The 20276-nt window shown below is 39.1% G+C and overlaps 1 protein-coding gene across 1 annotated transcript in view; it reads left to right on the top strand.

Annotated features, from left to right (window-relative positions):
- DTHD1 (death domain containing 1) overlaps nt 1-4231 on the top strand; it is an 84324-nt gene extending 80093 nt beyond the window's left edge. The window contains exon 10 of the mRNA XM_015471609.3: nt 429-4231. Coding sequence (XP_015327095.3) covers nt 429-790 — 362 coding nt within the window. The 3' untranslated portion in view covers nt 791-4231. The remainder of the gene's footprint in view (nt 1-428) is intronic.
- The last annotated feature ends 16045 nt before the right edge of the window (nt 4232-20276 follow it).

The following is a 20276-nucleotide window of genomic DNA, read 5'->3' on the forward strand; positions in this document are numbered from 1 at the left end:
TTAGGTTAGCACGAATTAAGAGAAGTATTTTTTGAACCTAAAAATGTATTTTAACATAGTACTATCCAAATGTGGTTGGGGACCTCAGCATCAGTGTCATCTGGGTGCTTATTAAAAATGCTAAGTTTTGCCCATATCCTAGTCTTATTTAGACTATCCAGGGTGGGGACATGAGCACCATGTTAACAAGCCCTCCTTGATCTCATGGAAGTTAACATTGGAGAAGCATTTCTAACCCTCTGCAATAGGTGGTTCCCTCAGAAGAAGATCCCAAAGGCTCTCAGCTGTTCTGGGTGGGCCGATATCTTTCTGCTGCCAAGAGGCCAAACCAGAGACTGAGTAGGTTTCCTGTGAACAGGTGGAGGGTTGGATGAGCACACCCCCCAGGAAAGGGTTCTAACTCTGAATGTCCCCTGTGTGCCTGGCAGAAGCCCTGTGGGACAACTTGCTCTACTGGCTGGCGGATGAGCTCTCAGAGGAGAATGCCCTGTGTCTCTCCTCCTCACTCCCTCTTCGCCGCAGCACCATTCAGCTCATCAAACTGAAGAACCCTGATGATCTCACAGAACAGACCCATGAACTTCTTTGTTTTTGGAAAAGATCACTCCCAAATTCCACCGACAAACTTCGCCTCCTGGCTCGCCATCTCCGCAAGATCGGCAGGAATGATCTTGCAGAAGAGCTCAAATTCAAGTGGGAAAATAAAGTGTTCACTGAACCACAGCAGTGGTCTGAGGTGGCCGAATTAAGCCCCACTGCTCTTGCTTTAGCCCTAGAAAAAGGGTCGTAGATGGTTTGAAGATGGTTTCCATTAACATTTTACTAGCAGTTTCCCAGTAATGTTGTTTGAAGTGAACTGTTTGATAGATGCAATATTGAGACAAGCAGAGAAGCACTAATCAGACCATAAAAAGCATCTGCGGGTTTGAGTCCTTGCTCAGGGTTCAGTAGTGTATGTTCTGGAAGTAAGATTGTCTTAAGCCAAACTTAATAGCATTTGTAATAGAGTTTGCCTTGTGTATATTTTAATAGCTGAGGTAGCATGTTAAGTGTAAAGGAAATAAATTCTGTATAAATTCTGTATATCATATATATATATATGATATAATATATTCCTTTTTATTATTCATTTTTATTATTATCTACATAAAAGTAAACTAGTCACTCAGAACTCCAAGTAGCTAATTCACATTCTAGGTATACTGTGGAGCCCACAGGTAACAATGCAAAATAAATTAGGCTGCAGAGGCCTGATGTTGATGATAGAAAATCACTTTAAAAAAACAGCCAAGGTTGAAATAAATTAAAAATAGACTAACACTCCAGCCATTGAGTGCCACAAATTTTTAGTGAGATACAGCCTAGAATCTGGAAAGCCTCATATTTTATTGTTAGTGAAGTGAAGCAGCAGAGAGATGATGGAATAGTGGTGTCTTTTGCCCAGACTTAGGAAAACAACCTGCTACTAAACCAGTTTGACAGAAACCTTCTTACATAAGCCCTATAGGATCACTGTTTTTTTTTCAATTGCCTTAAAAAGGAAAAAACTGAAAGAAAAAACAGTAATAATTACCTAAGCCGCTCTATCATTGATAATCCCTGTTAACATCTGTGTTTACACTTTGAGGCTTTGGTAACCCTAAAGCACTTTAGCTCCTAAAACAGTGTGACATGATGGTTCATTAGATTCATAACGCCAATCCACTGATGGAAGACCATAGGGCCTTGGATTGCAAATACCAATAACTATTAGTTTCGATTATGGGAACAGCTGAAAATTAATGAAGTTATATGAAAGATTACACATTTATATGCTTCTCATATTTAAAGACAGGATCCCATTCTATAAATTAACCAGAGACTTAAGATATCTGTATGGTTATATGTTAAGAAAGAGAGAAGTCCAATTTTCAAACACATTGCTATCAAGAAACCTTATAACAGTCAAGAATTTTTATTATTTTTACCTGTTTCCAGAAAAGTACAATATTTCCCATGTGCTCTGGGAATGAAGGAAACAGACTGAAATATTCATTGTTTTTTTTTGACTACAAAATAACAGAAGAGTCAAGAAAATTAGATTTGCCTCTTACTCCACCACTAGAGATCACTATTATGAAAATATTTTGTTCCAGTTTTCTATTTTCTTGAAGGAAATGTTTCTTGAAGGAAACGTTTTTACTTCTATGTATACAGATGTATCAATATATAAATACACCTATGTGCATGCATATGCACACACACATGCTAATACACACAAATCTCTTCACACATAGAGTCTTACCCGCCTCCTTCTCACTCATACACGTCTCACACACCCTCTCTCTGTCCTCACACCCCAACAAGGATACTCACTCATATAAATGCACACGTCCCCTCCCACACACCTGTCACAAACATGTCTGCCCCTTACAGGAACAGAGACTCTCATCCACCTGTACATTCTCACATGCATTCACACACTCTCACACACAAACAGCCTCCCATACTAACATACTTTTTCACATACAACTCCCCACCATAGACAACCTTACACATCTTGGATGTGTGTGGGACACACACACCTTACCACCTTGGATCCACTTGTGTACTCTCACACACATGCTTTCACAAATGCATCCACACCTCCCTCCCACAACTCATACATACACACGCTCATTAACATGCACACCCCACACCTCCCTCCCACAACTCATACATACACACGCTCATTAACATGCACACCCCACACCTCCCTCCCACAACTCATACATACACATGCTCATTAACATGCATACCCCCCAGATACACCGACAAATACACCATCTCACATTACCTGTATACCTTCACATCCACACTCACCCATACCCACCTGCACTGTGTCTCACACACACACATAAATTCCTTTACATTCATAACCTCACAGGCTCACATCTCTTCACACACTCTGACACACATTTCCCCCTAGAATTAAAAAACTTGTATATTATTGCAACAGTATAATAATAGGTACATAAAGAACAAAGTGGGTCTTCTCTGTAACCCCTCCTCTCCCTTCAGCAATCAGAGGGCATGTGTGCCACGCCCACCCCCTCCCCTGTGCAGCCTGTGCTCTACCTGGTGGGCTGACCAGTAAGGACCACAGCCATAGCACTTTGGCTTCAAGGTTAACGGGGAGCCCCAGTGGGAAGCTGGGAGGATGGAGAATGAGTTGGATGTTCCCTTTCTTCCTCCCTTGAATTCACTGCAGCCAGGCTGCATCTTCACCCAAGGGCCACTGACCCTCTCCTCTGTGAACAGCTCTCTCCTGGCACTGGGAGCCTCTCCTGCTCATGTCTCATCAGGTCTGGGGTAGTAACAACTCTATTGCATCACTGCCCCTTGTGGTTCCCCACACCCTGCCCAGGCTTTTAAGACAAAGCCTCCTCTAATTATCCTAATTTGAGTGTGTCATATATTTCCTATTGAGATCCTGACTGATATTTCTCACAGCAACTTTTCTTTTTTTTTTTTTGCAGAATGGGGATCATATATTATATATAGTTTTAAATGTTATTGTCTTTTATTAAATTATGAGCATGTTCCAATATCTTTAAATGTTTTAATAACTATCTCACTTTACAGTCATAGCATAATTTTAGTATTATCCATTAAAAAAATTAAAAAGTGGAATAATACAGTATATATATTTTTATGTCTGGCTTTTGAATTCAAATTTACTTTGTTGAAATTAATTCATGTTGTTTGTGTGGCAATAGTTTGCTCCTTCTCATTAATAAATACTATTCCATTATATGAAGCTACTATAAGTTACATATCCATTTCACTGTAACTAGGCATTTCAGTAGATTCCAGTTTGTACCTCTCATGAACAGGGTTTTTATTAACTTTCTGTAAATATCTGTTGGTGAACATATATATTAATTTCTTCTAAGCATTTAATTAAGAGGACTATAATTGGTTACCCTAATTCATTTATCCTTTCTTCTCTTGTTGGATATTCAGATGATTTTCTTTTCAAAAAATGATGCACGATCATTTTCTACATGTGTATATAAATTATTTCATTAGGATACATTTTTGGAAATGGGATTACTTACTAGGAACAATTTTAAGGCTCTTGATTCACATTGCTAAGTTGCCATTTATATTCTAATTGTCAGGTTATGAAGATTCATAGGAAAACAGCATATTTAAGTATATTTATATAAATTAGTAATTTATATAAAGTAATTTTATATAATTTATATAAATTAATGGCTTTGATTAATTACATTTATTAATCGATCAATCACTTTTATATAAATTCATATTAATTTATATAAATTAATCACTGAGGTGAATAACATGAAATTCTACATCATAAGTAAGCCTTTGGATTGTCTTTAATTGCTCTATTGGAAAAAAGAGATATCAGCTTAAATCTTTTACAATATTTCTTCTACGAATGAATAGATCATATCCTATTGTCATTGCCAGTTTAAAAAAAAGTATATGAAGCGAAATAATATAGCAGGTATGGGAAGATTCCAGGATGTCAGAGACCTTAGCAAATATAGCTAGTTTTCAATGAAAAAATGTTAAATCCATTTATTCAGTATATATGTACTACTGAATACAAACCCTGGGTCAGGCAATCTGTTTAATGCCAGGAGCACAGAACAGAGTAAGAGACAGTCCCCTGGGTTATGCTTTATGGGTTAAAGGAAAAAAAAAAGAACCAAGGAATGAGATAAATATATTGTTCATTGCCTGTAATGAATCAGGCTCTTTTGGCTTAGTCTTTTGCAAGTAGTTACTTCTTTAATTCTCCCAATGCCCTAAAAGGAAGGTACACAGCCCAGTTCTACAAGAGAGGAAATAAGATTATAAAGATTGAGTGCCTTGATTAATGTCACAGTTGAGTGACAGAGGATCCAAAGGTAGGTTGTTGGCTTGGCTCCTACCACATCATGTTGCTACTAACCTAAGGAGAATAAAAAAGGGAAATGGATATATCTATTTTTTCCTAAACTTTCTCTATTCCTACTTCTCATTTTGAAAAACAATATTTCTAATTCATATCAGTGGTACAAACAGATACCAGTTTTGAGGATGGGAATGGGAAAAGGGCCAGGAGGTGGGATGGGTTATGATTATTGATATGTGTCCCAGCTCAGTTAGTTAAATGTTCTCTTAGAGTTAAGAGACTGACAGATTAGGATAATATTGCATATTGACCTAACACAGACTGGTGATGCCCAAATACTGGGATATTTGCAGTAGATATCAGTAATCACCAATAGTTGGAGCCATACTACCATAACTAGCTATTTAGACACATAGAGAGCCCTTGAAAACAGTGGCTGCAAAACAAGGCCATTTAGCAATGAGGTCTTGGGCATCATTGCTGTGTACAGAATGAGGACTTCATCTAAGGCACATGGGTTCCCTGAATTTAAAAAAACAGTAGTTCAGAAGAAAGGGAAGTATCAAGTGAGGTCGAAATAGTGGCTGACGCAGATCTCGGATTTCCCGTGTAGCTTAGTCAAGCTAGCTTCTTGTCCCTAACCTCATCAGTATGCCCCTGGACTATGTCACAGGTTTTTGACTAACTTCACATCCTTAAACCTCCACTTGCCATTCTCTCTCATGTCCTCCACTGGCACTTTCAGTTTTCTCCACTCTGCATTTATTAGCCAATATACTAAATACTTTATACTTCAATTATAGTTATTATTTTTGTAAACCTCCACCGTAGTACATGTTATTCAAGGGTGAGGGAGCTTGTCTCTTTTGTTCACTGATGTAATTTTGTTACTCAGTACTCTTGTCTGGCACTTACTGAATGTGTCTCTGTTTTGGTATCCTTATTTTACAGATGAGAAAACTGCAGTTCAGGGTTACAGTGATACCCAGTCTGGTAGAGCCTGGATCAGAGCCTAGATGATTCTGTTTTCAAAGTCCTTTTTCCTCTGCTTCCAACATTTTGCCCTTGACTCCCTTGCCCCCGTCCCCTCCATAGCCCTCTCTCTTCCATAACCTAGGGTAAACTTTTTCCAGTCCCCTGAACCACCAAGACTCAGTTAGTTGTCCTTGGCAGCCTAGACTTAGGTCTAGTTACCGCACTTATACCCCGTTGTATTTGCCTATGTATCTGTTTTTTCTACGAGTCTGTAAGTTTCTTGACGGAAGAGACTGAGTTTTGTTCATTGTGGAATTTCTAGTACCCTGCACAGGTCCCAGCACGTAGTAGGGGCTCAACAAGTCTCTGCTGAATTAATGCATGAATCATATCTATACACTGTCATGCTTGGGCCCTCTTCCTGTGCCATCTTCCTTCTGGAAGCAACAGAGCTGGAGCCAATGTTCTGTCTGAAAAGGTAAAATTTAGATCAGACTCTGCTGTCATTCATCAAGCTGGAATAACTGACACAGATGAAACCAATTGCAAAGTTACCAGGATTCAATATTTCTTCACTAAATATACTGCAGCTGTAAAGTGTCCTCTTTGAGTGACTGCTGCTTTCTTACATACAGAAAAACTTTGTTATCCAAAATCACAGACTATCAGAAACTTTGCTGTTTGAAATCATATCAGTAAGAAGGAAATATCCCTCTCTGCCTGGAGGATGTAAGTCACTTTGACACAGAAAAATGGTCTTGATTGACAACCTGAGTGCAGAGCCTCTGATAAAGGGTTTCTGGATACAGCATTGCCCCTCTGTCTCAACGTTAGTGTTTCCAAGGAAACAGGACTCTAGGTGTCCTTTTCAGTGCAGACCTGATGTTGATCTCTTTATACAAGCTGTTTTGCTTTGAGTCTATCAAAACACTCAACTCCACCCTATACCCATGACCTAAAATAACCCTGTCTTTGCCTTTCCTCAATGAGACACCACTGTTCCTTCAGTGTGCAATCTCCCTCATTGCAATGAGACAATCAGCCCAACTTTGTTGAACTTTAAGTGGGTACCTGGTGGTCCTAGGCTGTTTGGGCTAGCACATCCATGCTTCTGTGCTCTAATCTAGTAGTTCTCAAATTAGTTGCATGTTAGAATCAGCAGGAGGTGCCTGGACCCATTCTGAGAAATCCTGATTGAAGTAATCTTGAGTGAGTCCTAGGAATCAGAATTTTAAAGTCCTTCAGTTGATTCTACAGCCAAAGCTAAGAATTAGTCTTGTAGAGAAATGGACCTAAAAAAAATCTGGAATGGGCATTAAAATTCAGTTTCACAGGACCACAACTCAGTCCCCTAAGTCAGAAATTTCGGCTACAGACCTGAAGAATCTATACTCTCAGTGAATATCTCAAGTGATGTTTACATACAGGGAAGCTGAAGGACACTGCCCATTCTGTATAATTCGTGCTCAAAGTACTCTCTCAATTATGATTTTTCATGGTTAGCACAGACCCTAGAGTAACACAGGAGGAAAAAAGAAAACAGAGCAGGCTGTGTACTGTGCTAGATATAAAAGATTTTTTTATCTTAGTTTATAGTCTTTTGAGACAATTCATCTGTTCACAAGACTAGGTAGGGTGGTATCAGGAATTGAGGCAGGGAATTGGGACAATGGGGAAAGAGGAACATTTGACCCAGAGGAACTAAATATTGAGTTTTACTCATCTGTGTTACCAGAAACAGTCATGCCAAAATCACAGAGATAAACTGACTCCCCTGAAAGCTGAATATTGTACACCTTTAAATTTGGTTCTGTTGATAGACTACACACCCAATAATACACTGTTAATTAGTATTTTTGATCTTTTCTCTCATTTTAAAGAGCAGATTTATATTTCATTTTAGTAGGTGTGCTAAAAAGTTTAAATGAACTATATTATATTATTTGTAGACATCTTTTTGGCCATTTTTATACATTCTAAAGACCTCAAAAATTTTAAATGACCCAGGACTTAATCCACTTGAAAAGCCCATGTCTGTGCCATACAAGTTGAAACTTAAAAAACAGTCACTGCAAATGCCTAGATGCCACCACAAGAGGGCCTCTGTATCTCAGATAAAACTAAGGAAATGTTCAAGACTTCACAGAGAAAACTCTTTATATTGTCAAATAATTGTTTTGCATGACACTTTAAAAATATTTGTTATAAGTCATTTTGGAGCGTAGCCTCATTCATGATCAGTATATTGTTAGTGTAATAGTACATCATTTTGTGGCTAAATTATGCTCTAATATTCTGAAATGTCAACTCTCATTTGACATAAAAACAAAATATATAAAAACTCTTGCATTATAGACACCTTTATGTTACATTGTATCTTCTGTTTCTTCAGTTAATGCAATAGACTTGAGAGTGCAATCTATTACTGATCATAGGAAATGATGTAATTTCTCTGAAATTATCTGGAAATAAGTTTTTAAAGTATAAACTATTAAAAGTATTACAGAGTATATGTATTTTTGACTCACTTTACTTTCAAATAAATGTGATTGAATTATTTGATTTCTAAATAATTACCTTCTTGCTTTTGAAATATTTTGAATAAAGTGTTGCTATGGTTTGCCAGCAAATAAAAATGGGTTACATATATTCAGAGTAGATTTCTGAATAAATATTATTTTAAAATAATCAAATAATATTTTCAGAATGTTTTGGTTGCAATTTTAAAATAATGTACTTCTGAGATTAAATTATAAAAAATGATGAATATTACCCCTTCCACAAAGCATCATGAAACACAGTGTGATAGCCATAGAACAGCCCTTGAACATAAAGAAAAAATGGGCATGACAGCTGAAAATAATCAAGCTACAAAGATGGCCACTAAAATGTAATTGATTGTACTGAAATATTTGCCACTTCTCTCTGTGGAAAGGCAGTGAATTCCTGCCCCATGGTTTTTACTGTTGGTCATATAATTTAGAGTGCCCAGTGACATATGGGTATCATATTTGAGCAGAAGCTACATGAGCCATCCAGTGTTTCCATTACATTCCTTTGAGATCAGCAATGTCTCAAATAAGAAAGTTCTATCAGTCTGGATCCTGGAGCATGGAAGAGAAATTCATAGCCTATTTGTAACAAATAGTATAAAAACTATGTGAGAAAAATATGTTTCATTGTAACTTCCTATTATCCTGATTGAGGTAATTAATTTATCAAGCATAAACAAGAAAATACTGTGATTGGTTATCAGTCCTAAGATTTTAAGAAAAGGAATAGAGCCTTGGGCTTTACAGGCAAGGTAAAAAATAAATGATAAGAAGGGCAGCAAAAAATGCAAAGATTAGAATCACTGGTGTTAAGAGCAGACTGCTATAGCAAATGGGGGGAAGAGAAGGTCACTTATAGATATGGCAAGCCCAAATACTATGCCACTGAAGAAAGATTAATAATAGATATCAATTTATTGAATGCTGACTGTGTGTTAGTTAACTAACCAATCTAATCACATGGACCACAGCCTTGTCTAACTCAATGAAACTATTGAGCCATGCCATGTAGGGCCACCCAAGACGGGCGGGTCATGGTGGAGAGTTCTGACAAAATGTGGTCCACTGGAGAAGGGAATGGCAAACCACTTCAGTATTCTTGCTTTGAGAACCCCATGAACAGTATGAAAAGGCAAAAAGATAGGACACTGAAAGATGAACTCCTCAGGTCGGTAGGTGCCCAATATGCTACTGGAGATCAGTGGAGAAATAACTCCAGAAAGAATGAAAGGATGGAGCCAAAGCAAAAACAACACCCAGTTGTGGATGTGACTGATGATGAAAGTAAGGTCCTATGCTGTAAAGAGCAATATTTCATAGGAACCTGAAATGTTAGATCCATGAATCAAGGCAAATTGGAAGTGGTCAAACAGGAGATGGCAAGAGTGAACATTGACATTTTAGGAATCTGCGAACTAACATGGACTGGAATGGGTGAACTTAACTCAGATGACCATTTTATCTACTACTGTGGGCAAGAATCCCTTAGAAGAAATGGAATAGCCATCATAGTCAACAAGAGTCTGAAATGCAGTACTTCGATGCAGTCTCAAAAACGGCAGAATGATCTCTGTTCGTTTCCAAGACAAACCATTCAATATCATGGTAATCCAAGTCTATGCCCCAACCAGTAATGCTGAGGAAGCTGAGGTTAAACAGTTCTATGAAGACCTACAAGACCTTCTAGAATCAACACCCCCAAAAGATGTCCTTTTCATTATAGGGGGCTGGAATGCAAAAGTAGTAAGTCAAGAAACACCTGGAGTAACAGGCAAATTTGGCCTTGGAGTACAGAATGAAGCAGGGCAAAGGCTGCTTCATAGAGTTCATAGAGTTCTTCATAGAACTTCAGAGAGTTCTGCCAAGAGAATGCACTGGTAGTAGGAAACACCCTCTTCCAACAACACAAAAGAAGACTCTGTGCATGGACATCACCAGATGGTCAACACCAAAACCAGATTGATTATATTCTTTGCAGCCAAAGATGGAGAAGTTCTATACAGTCAGTAAAAGAAACACTGGGAGCTGACTGTGGCTCAGATCATGAACTCCTTATTGCCAAATTCAGACTTAATTTGAAGAAGGCAGGGAAATAAATGAAACAGAGACTTAAAAGACAATAGCCTTGACGTACTCCTTTTCCTCCTTGGAAGGAAAGTTGTGACCAACCGAGATAGCATATTGAAAAGCAGAGATATTACTTTTCCAACAAAGGTCCATCTAGTCAAGGCTATGGTTTTTCCAGTAGTCATCTATGGATATGAGAGTTGGACTGTGAAGAAAGCTGAGTGCCAAAGAATTGATGCTTTTGAACTGTGGTGTTGAAGAAGACTCTTGAGAGTCCCTTGGACTGCAAGGAGATCCAACCAGTCCATCCTAGAGGATGGATGTTCATTGGAAGAACTGATGCTAAAGCTGAAACTCCAGCACTTTGGCCACCTGATGCGAAGAGCTGACTCACTGGAAAGGCCCTAATGCTGGGAAAGAATGGGGGCAGGAGGAAAAGGGTACGACATAGGATGAGATGGTTGGATGGCATCACCAACTCAATGGACATGGGTTTGGGTGGACTCCGGGAGTTGGTGATGGACAGGGAGGCCTGGCATGCTGCAGTTCATGGGGTCACAAAGAGTCAGGCATGAAAGAGTGACTGAACTGAACTGAACTGGGAAGGGTAAAAGAGAGAGACTTGGTAAGGTGGTATGTGACTGTATGGACTGCTTACTTTCATGACAGAAACAGTCGCAAAGAGTAGGACACGACTGAGGGACTGAACTGACTGACTGACTCCTTTTCCTATTTGGGGCTTTCTTGGTGGATTAGAGGAAAAGAATCTGTCTACAACGCAGGAGATGCAGGTTCGAAATCCTGGGTCAGGATGATTCTCTGGAGGAGAGCATGGCAACTCACTCCAGTATTCTTGCCTGGAGAATCCCATGGACAGAGGAACCTAGAGGCTACAGTCCATAGGGTCACAGAGAGTCAGGCATAACTGAAATGACTGAGCTGCTGCTACTGCTGCTGCTAAGTTGCTTCAGTCGTGTCCGATTCTGTGCGACCCCATAGATGGCAGCCCGCCAGGCTCCCCCGTCCCTGGGATTCTCCAGGCAAGAACACTGGAGTGGGTTGCCATTTCCTTCTCCAATGCATGAAAGTGAAAAGTGAAAGGGAAGTCACTCAGTCGTGTCCGACTCTTCACAACCCCATGACTGCAGCCTACCAGGCTCCTCCACCCATGGGATTTTCCAGGCAAGAGTACTGGAGTGGGGTGCCATTGCCTGCAGGCACACATATTAATCATAAGGGCTTCCTTGGTGGCTCAGACAGTAAAGAATCTGGGTGCAATGCAGGAGACCAGGGTTTGATCTCTGTGTCAGGATGATCCCCTAGAGAAGAGCATAGAAACCCACTTCAGTATTCTTGCCTGGAGAATTCCATGGACAGAGGAGCCTGGTGGGCTACAGTCCATGAGGTTGCAGAGTCAGACATGACTGGGCAAATAACACTTTATATTAATTATAAAAGTAGAATACAGCAAAATTAGCTTTCAAGACACTCTTTACTCTTATATATTTTTTTTTTCATTGAAATCAACCTTCTGACACAAAGCTTGAGTATCAGTTCAGTCCTTCAGTCATGTCTGAATCTTTGTGACCCCATGAATCGCAGTACACCAGGCCTCCCTGTCCATCACCAACTCCTAGAGTTTACCCAAACTTATGTCCAATGAGTTGGTGATGCCATCCAGCCATCTCATCCTCTGTTGTCCCCTTCTCCTCCTGCCCCCAATTCCCCCCAGCATCAGAGTTTTTTGCATGAGGTGGCCAAAGTATTGGAGTCTCAGCCTCAGCATCAGTCCTTCCAATGAACACCCAGGACTGATCTCCTTTAGGATGGACTGGTTTGATCTCCTTGCAGTCCAAGGGACTCTCAAGAGTCTTCTCCAACACCACAGTTCAAAAGCATCAATTCTTTGGTGCTCAGCCTTCTTCACAGTCCAAATCTCACATCCATAGATGACCACTGGAAAAACCATTGCCTTGACTAGATGGACCTCTGTTGGCAAAGTAATGTCTCTGCTTTTGAATATGCTGTCTAGGTTGGTCATAACTTTCCTTCCAAGAAGTAAGCGTCTTTTAATTTCATGGCTGCAGTCACCATCTGCAGTGATTTTGGAGCCCCAAAAAATAAAGTCTGACACTGTTTTCCCATCTATTTCCCGTGAAGTGATAGGACCAGATACCATGATCTTCGTTTTCTGAATGTTGAGCTTTAAGCCAACTTTTTCACTCTCCTCTTTCACTTTCATCAAGAGGCTTTTTAGTTCCTCTTCACTTTCTGCCATAAGGGTGGTGTCATCTGCATATCTGAGGTTATTGATATTTCTCCCGGCAATCTTGATTTCAGCTTGTGCTTCTTCCAGCCCAGCGTTTCTCATAATGGACTCTGCATAGAAGTTACATAAGCAGGGTGACAATATGCAGCCTTGATGTACTCCTTTTCCTATTTGGAACCAGTCTGTTGTTCCATGTCCAGTTCTAACTGTTGCTTCCTGACCTGAATATAGGTTTCTCAAGAGGCAGGTCAGGTGGTCTGGTATTCCCATCTCTTTCAGAATTTTCCACAGTTTATTGTGATCCACACAGTCAAAGGCTTTGGCATAGTCAATACAGCAGAAATAGATGTTTTTCTGGAACTCTTGCTTTTTCCATGATCCAGCGGATGTTGGCAATTTGTTCTCTGGTTCCTCTGCCTTTTCTAAAACCAGCTTGAACATCTGGAAGTTCACGGTTCATGTTTTGCTGAAGCCTGACTTCAAGAATTTTGAGCATTATTTTACTAGTGTGTGAGATGAGTGCAATTGTGCAGTAGTTTGAGCTTTCTTTGGGATTGGAATGAAAACTGACTTTTCCAGTCCTGTGGCCACTGCTGAGTTTTCCAAATTTGCTGGCATATTGAGTGCAGCACTTTCACAGCATCATCTTTCAGGATTTGAAATAGCTCAACTGGGATTCCATCACCTCCACTAGCTTTGTTCATAGTGATGCTTTTTTTTTTAATTTTTATTTTATTTTTAAACCTTACAATATTGTATTAGTTTTGCCAAATATCGAAATGAATCTGCCACAGGTATACATGTGTTCCCCATCCTGAGCCCTCCTCCCTCCTCCCTCCCCATACCATCCCTCTGGGTCATCCCAGTGCACCAGCCCCAAGCATCCAGTATCGTGCATTGAACCTGGACTGGCAACTCGTTTCATACATGATATTATACATGTTTCAATGCTATTCTCCCAAATCATCCCACCCTCTCCCTCTCCAACAGAGTCCATAAGACTATTCTATGCATCAGTGTCTCTTTTGCTGTCTTGTACACAGGGTTATTGTTACCATCTTTCTAAATTCCATATATATGCGTTAGTATACTGTATTGCTGTTTTTCTTTCTGGCTTACTTCACTCTGTATAATAGGCTCCAGTTTCATCCACCTCATTAGAACTGATTCAAATGTATTCTTTTTAATGGCTGAGTAATACTCCATTGTGTATATGTACCACTGCTTTCTTATCCATTCATCTGCTGATGGGCATCTAGGTTGCTTCCATGTCCTGGCTATTATAAAGAGTGCTGCGATGAACATTGGGGTACACGTGTCTCTTTCCCTTCTGGTTTCCTCAGTATGTATGCCCAGCAGTGGGATTGCTGGATCATAAGGCAGTTCTATTTCCAGTTTTTTAAGGAATCTCCACACTGTTCTCCATAGTGGCTTATTAGTTTGCATTCCCACCAACAGTGTAAGAGGGTTAAGGCCCAGCTGACTTTACATTCCAGGATGTCTGGCTCTAGGTGAGTGATCACACCATCGTGATTATCTGGGTCATGAAGATCCTTTTTGTACAGTTCTTCTGTGTATTCTTGTCACCTCTTCTTAATATCTTCTGCTTCTGTTAGGTCCATACCATTTCTGTCCTTTATCGAGCCCATCTTTGCATGAAATGTTCCCTTGGTATCTCTAATTTTCTTGAAGAGATCTCTAGTCTTTCCCATTCTGTTGTTTTCCTCTATTTCTTTGAGTGTAGACTGGCTAAAACAGGCCAGACCCATGAAAACTATAAGCATATAAAGACACATTTTTCAGGTCATTAATTTTGTGGTAATTTACTGTATAGCAAGAGAAAACTAAATGCATGTACCTTTAGGCTGGTAATTTTGAGTCATTAATCAAAGTTCAAAGTTTAATTTATGTTCAGAATTATTTGCTTGAACAAGTAGGAAAGTATGATGGTAGAGTTTAGAAATATGTTCAATAAAGAGCAAGGCAAAAAAAATAAAAAAGAAAAGCAATGAGAAATGATTTTAGTAGAGGATCTCTAAGCTTTCTTCTATATCAAAGTTTATGGTTTTATTATCTATGATTTCATGACCTCTAAAATCCCTTCTTTTCAAAGTTCTTCTATGGATTTTATTAATTTTGCCAGATATACTAAGTTGTTGATTCTGGTAAAAGTTTGTGGCAGTGGTGGTCTACCCACAATATATAACTTTGATTGGACAGGAATTCTTCATTGTTTCCTTATATGAGTCTCAGGAGTCTATGCAAAAGGTTTCTCCCTGAGACTAGTATGAACAAACGTAAGGGCCCTTTCATTACTATAGTCTTTTCTGTCAATGTATGTATTTCCTACCATAATCTTGACCTGTATTCACTTTGGCTTTTTCCTCTCTCTGCATTTATACAGCAAAGGTTAAATATTCATTGACAAGCTAAGATTTTTTTGGACGAATCCCTGTAGTTTTTGTGCAAGATCATTTTTAACCTTACTATTCTTCTATAGCAAAAACTTCAAGAATAGTTTTAATTTTTCCTATTTGTAATATGTATCTCTAATGAAATGTTGTTCCACTAAAATATATGGCAAATATATGACCTTTATTTTAAGAGAATCCTTTCCCTTTCCAAGATCTATGAAATATTTTATTCCAAATACAAAATAAGGCATAAAAGCAGAAAACTGGTCTTCCATCCTATAGCTTTACAAAAGGAAATCTTGCTGTGAGAAAGCAGCTTCCTAAGTAATGGATGTTCGTTGCGTTTCTCTTGCAGTGTGCTCCATTATTCATTAGTATATACTGTCAGGATGTCCTTTATCCAAGTTTAATTTCCCTTTCTTTCCCTTTTAATTCATTACATTGAATTATATGTCTCTATTCAAGAAAACAATCCCCCTCTTTATTCTTCTTAAGTATTTGGGAATATAATTACTTTTGGATTAAGTAACATTGCTTCAATTAATGTATCAAGTTGTCTTTCTAGAAGAGAATTGTTCTTGTCTTGTCTGTTTGGGACTTGCACTGTTTTGAATAACATGTAAAGAAGCTAAATTGCCACTCCCAGTCATTGAACAGAATGCAGTACTCAGTTCTAAAGGAGCTATTTAGTTACTTAATAAAATCTGGCAGAGGAACAACTCTGCTTTTTGTAGAAGAGTCTGTGTTAAAATATGTAAAATTGCATCGTATGGGTTGTGAAGCTACTGCCTTATGACATATGTGAAAGCGTTAGTATTAGATTGTGGGTCAGATGTCCTGAATCTCTAGTTCAGGTTCTGAAACTCACTCACTGTTGACTTTTGGCCAAGTTCCTTAATATCTTTGTCTCAACTATTTTCACTTAAGTTTGAAAGGGTTAGATACATTTAAGATAGCATAAATACTGCTTGAGGGTTGTTCTCTCATGTCTACGTATCCATAACACATAGTTGATGGTGGCACAATTCATTCAATCATTCATCCAAATTCAGCCAAAATCCTCATTCTTAAACTCAGTGGTTTTCAACATACATTGTTACTGTTTAGCATGAAACAATATACCTCTCTAGGAACAGATGGTCCCCAAATAATCTCCTATTTATCCAGAGTTCTATGTTTCTTGTCGTACCTGCTAACTGAAAGAGTTTTACATGACTCAAAGAAGGCCCGGTTTTGCTCCAGTTCTTGGCTGTGTGTCTTATTTACTCATCTTTTCTTAATGTGGGATATACTTTGTTCCTGAGTAGAATAGACTGCTAGCACAGTGGTTCCCACTCATCCGTGTGCATCAGCATTTGTTGAAACCCAGATTGCTAGGCCCCATTCCTGGTGAATGATTCAATATGTCTGAGTTAAGACCCATGAATTTGTGTTTCTGGTAAGTTTCTGCTGCTGCTGCTAAGTCACTTCAGTCGTGTCCAACTCTGTGCGACCCCATAGACGGCAGCCCACCAGGCTCCGCCATCCCTGTGATTCCCCAGGCAAGAACACTGGAGTGGATGGCCATTGCCTTCTCCAAGTAAGTTTCTAGGTACTTGTGATTTTCTGGTCTGAGGATCACATTTTGAGAAACACTGCTGTTTAGAAGAACTTTACTTAACCTAGCTATGCTACTCTTCTGTATTGTTTTTCTCTTTTGGAAAATATAGTATTTTTAATGAAAATATAGTATTTCTATTAATATATAATTAACTTATAATTGTTATTTTTAAATAAATTTATCAATAAACATGTCATGAATTTTGTTTTAATTTATAATATGATAAATATAGCCAGATATAATCAACAAGAAGAAAAAAAACACTTTAGGGTCTTCCATTTTAAAGCATGGAATGAAGTCATGAACCAAGGTTTTTTTTTCCCTAGAGAATTTACAGCCTGAATAATATAATTATTAAAATATCAAAAAAGTCTACTAGTGACGGGTACTTTTAGCAGGTCTTGAACCAAGCACATAAAAATTGCCTTTTCTTTGGGAATTTATTAAGACTACACATTGACAGAAACTATAAAAGAGATAAGATCAAACTGGGAACATAAGTGATTTAAGGAATTATTTTTTTTTTTAAGTTCAATAACTTCAGAGGATGACAGGATTAAAAGAAAGCAGGGTTGGAACAAACAGGATGAGTTGGTGGCCACACCTGTGGCATGTGACAGCATGCCAAGATGTGTTCCTTCTCTACAAGTCTCCTTTACCTGCTTGGCATTTTTATTACAAGGAGAAATGGACAAAGTAGAAATAGTCCAGACAGGAAGCATATTAAGTAAAATTCTCATTAAAATATGAATAACTGTTATTAAATCTCAAGAGCCAGGCTGGGAATGTAGACAGGCAAAGCCCCTATGGTGTCAGAGAATATGAGATTATGAGCTAGATGACTTCATTCAGATGGGGCACGTATTTACAAGCCTTCTAGTAGAGGAAGCTTAGATAGAAAGTAGAGAGGAAGATGACCTAATGGGGGCCTGAAGGAAATGTCAGTCAATGGGAAAAGAGTAGCATTTAACACAACATTTATATAGTTCAAAATCATGTTTTGGGTAACCACTAGTAAATCTAACTCATGGCTAAGGGTGAAAATAATGTCTGTTCTCTTACATACATAGCAGGCAGTCTTCTGTAGGAAACTAAAATATGTAAATCTCTTCATTTTTATTTTAAGTTCCTCCTTGAAGCAGAGGGATTTGAACTATGTTAAAAAGTCTATGTACTGGTCATAGCAAACACCCTCTTCCAACAACACAAGAGAAGACTCTACACACGGACATCACCAGATGGTCAACACCTAAATCAGATTGATTATATTCTTTGCAGCCAAAGATGGAGAAGCTCTATACAGTCAGTAAAAGAAACACTGGGAGCTGACTGTGGCTCAGATCATGAACTCCTTATTGCCAAATTCAGACTGAAATTGAAGAAAGTAGGGAAAACCTCTAGACCATTCAGGTATGACCTAAATCAAATACCTTATGATTATACAGTGGAAGTGAGAAATAGATTTAAGGGACTAGATCTGACAGATAGAGTGCCTGATGAACTATGGACAGAGGTTCGTGACATTGTACAGGAGATAGGGATCAAGACCATCCCCATGGAAAAGAAATGCAAAAAAGCAAAATGGCTGTCTGGGGAGGCCTTACAAATAGCTGTGAAAAGAAGAGAAGTGAAAAGCAAAGGAGAAAAGGAAAGATATAAGCATCTGAATGCAGAGTTCCAAAGAATATCAAGAAGAGATAAGAAAGCCTTCCTCAGCAATCAATGCAAAGAAATAGAGGAAAACAACAGAATGGGAAAGACTAGAGATCTCTTCAAGAAAATTAGAGATACCAAGGGAACATTTCATGCAAAGATGGGCTCGATAAAGGACAGAAATGGTATGGACCTAACAGAAGCAGAAGATAGTAAGAAGAGGTGGCAAGAGTACACAGAAGAACTGTACAAAAAGGACCTTCACGACCCAGATAATCACGATGGTGTGATCACTCACCTAGAGCCAGATATCCTGGAATGTGAAGTCAAGTGGGCCTTAGAAAGCATCACTACAAACAAAGCTAGTGGAGGTGATGGAATTCCAGTTGAACTATTTCAAATCCTGAAAGATGACGCTGTGAAAGTGCTGATTCAGTATGCCAGCAAATTTGGAAAACTCAGCAGTGGCCAGTGGACTGGAAAAGGTCAGTTTTCATTCCAATCCCAAAGAAAGGCAATGCCAAAGAATGCTCAAAATACTGCACAATTGCACTCATCTTACACGCTAGTAAAGTAATGCTCAAAATTCTCCAAGCTGGGCTTCAGTAATACGTGATCCGTGAACTTCCAGATGTTCAAGCTGGTTTTAGAAAAGACAGAGGAACCAGAAACCAAATTGCCAACATCTGCTGGATCATCAAAAAAGCAAGAGAGTTCCAAAAAAAACATCTATTTCTGCTTTATTGACTATGCCAAAGCCTTTGACTGTGTGGATCACAATAAACTGTGGAAAATTCTGAAAGAGATGAGAATACCAGAACACCTGACCTGCCTCTTGAGAAATCTGTATGCAGGTCAGGAAGCAACAGTTAGAACTGGACATGGAACAACAGACTGGTTCCAAATAGGAAAAGGAGTATGTCAAGGCTGTATATTGTCACCCTGCTTATTTAACTTATACGCAGAGTACATCATGAGAAACGCTGGGCTGGAAGAAGCACAAGCTGAAATCAAGATTGCCGGGAGAAATATCAATAATCTCAGATATGCAGATGATACCACCCTTATGGCAGAAAGTGAAAAGGAACAAAAAATCCTCTTGGTGAAAGTGAAAGAGGAGAGTGAAAAAGTTGGCTTAAAGCTCAACATTCAGCAAACAAAGATCATGGCATCTGGTCCCATCACTTCATGGGAAATAGATGGGGAAACAGTGGAAACGGTGGCAGACTTTATTTTTTGGGCTCCAAAATCACTGCAAATGGTGACTGTGGCCATGAAATTAAAAGACGCTTACTCCTTGGAAGAAAAATTATGACCAACCTAGGTAGCATATTGAAAACCAGAGACATTACTTTGCCAACAAAGGTCCATCTAGTCAAGGCTATGGTTTTTCCAGTGGTCACGTATGGATGTGAGAGTTGGACTGTGAAGAAAGCTGAGCGCCGAAGAATTGATGCTTTTGAACTGTGGTGTTGGAAAAGACTCTTGAGAGTCCCTTGGACTGCAAGGAGATCCAACCAGTCCATTCTGAAGGAGATCAACCCTGATATTTCTTTGGAAGGAATGATGCTAAAGCTGAAACTCCAGTACTTTGGCCACCTCATGCGAAGGGTTGACTCATTGGAAAAGACTCTGATGCTGCGAGGGATTGGGGGCAGGAGGAGAATGGGACGACAGAGGATGAGATGGCTGGATGGCATCACTGACTCGATGGACGTGAGTCTGAGTGAACTCTGGGAGTTGGTGATGGACAGGGAGGCCTGGTGTGCTGCAATTCATGGGGTCGCAAAGAGTCGGACATGACTGAGCAACTGAACTGAACTGAACTGAACTGAAAAAGTCTATTATATAAGGAAAA

The sequence above is a fragment of the Bos taurus genome, chromosome 6 (genome assembly GCF_002263795.3).
Source record: "Bos taurus isolate L1 Dominette 01449 registration number 42190680 breed Hereford chromosome 6, ARS-UCD2.0, whole genome shotgun sequence".
Lineage (NCBI taxonomy): Eukaryota > Metazoa > Chordata > Mammalia > Artiodactyla > Bovidae > Bos > Bos taurus.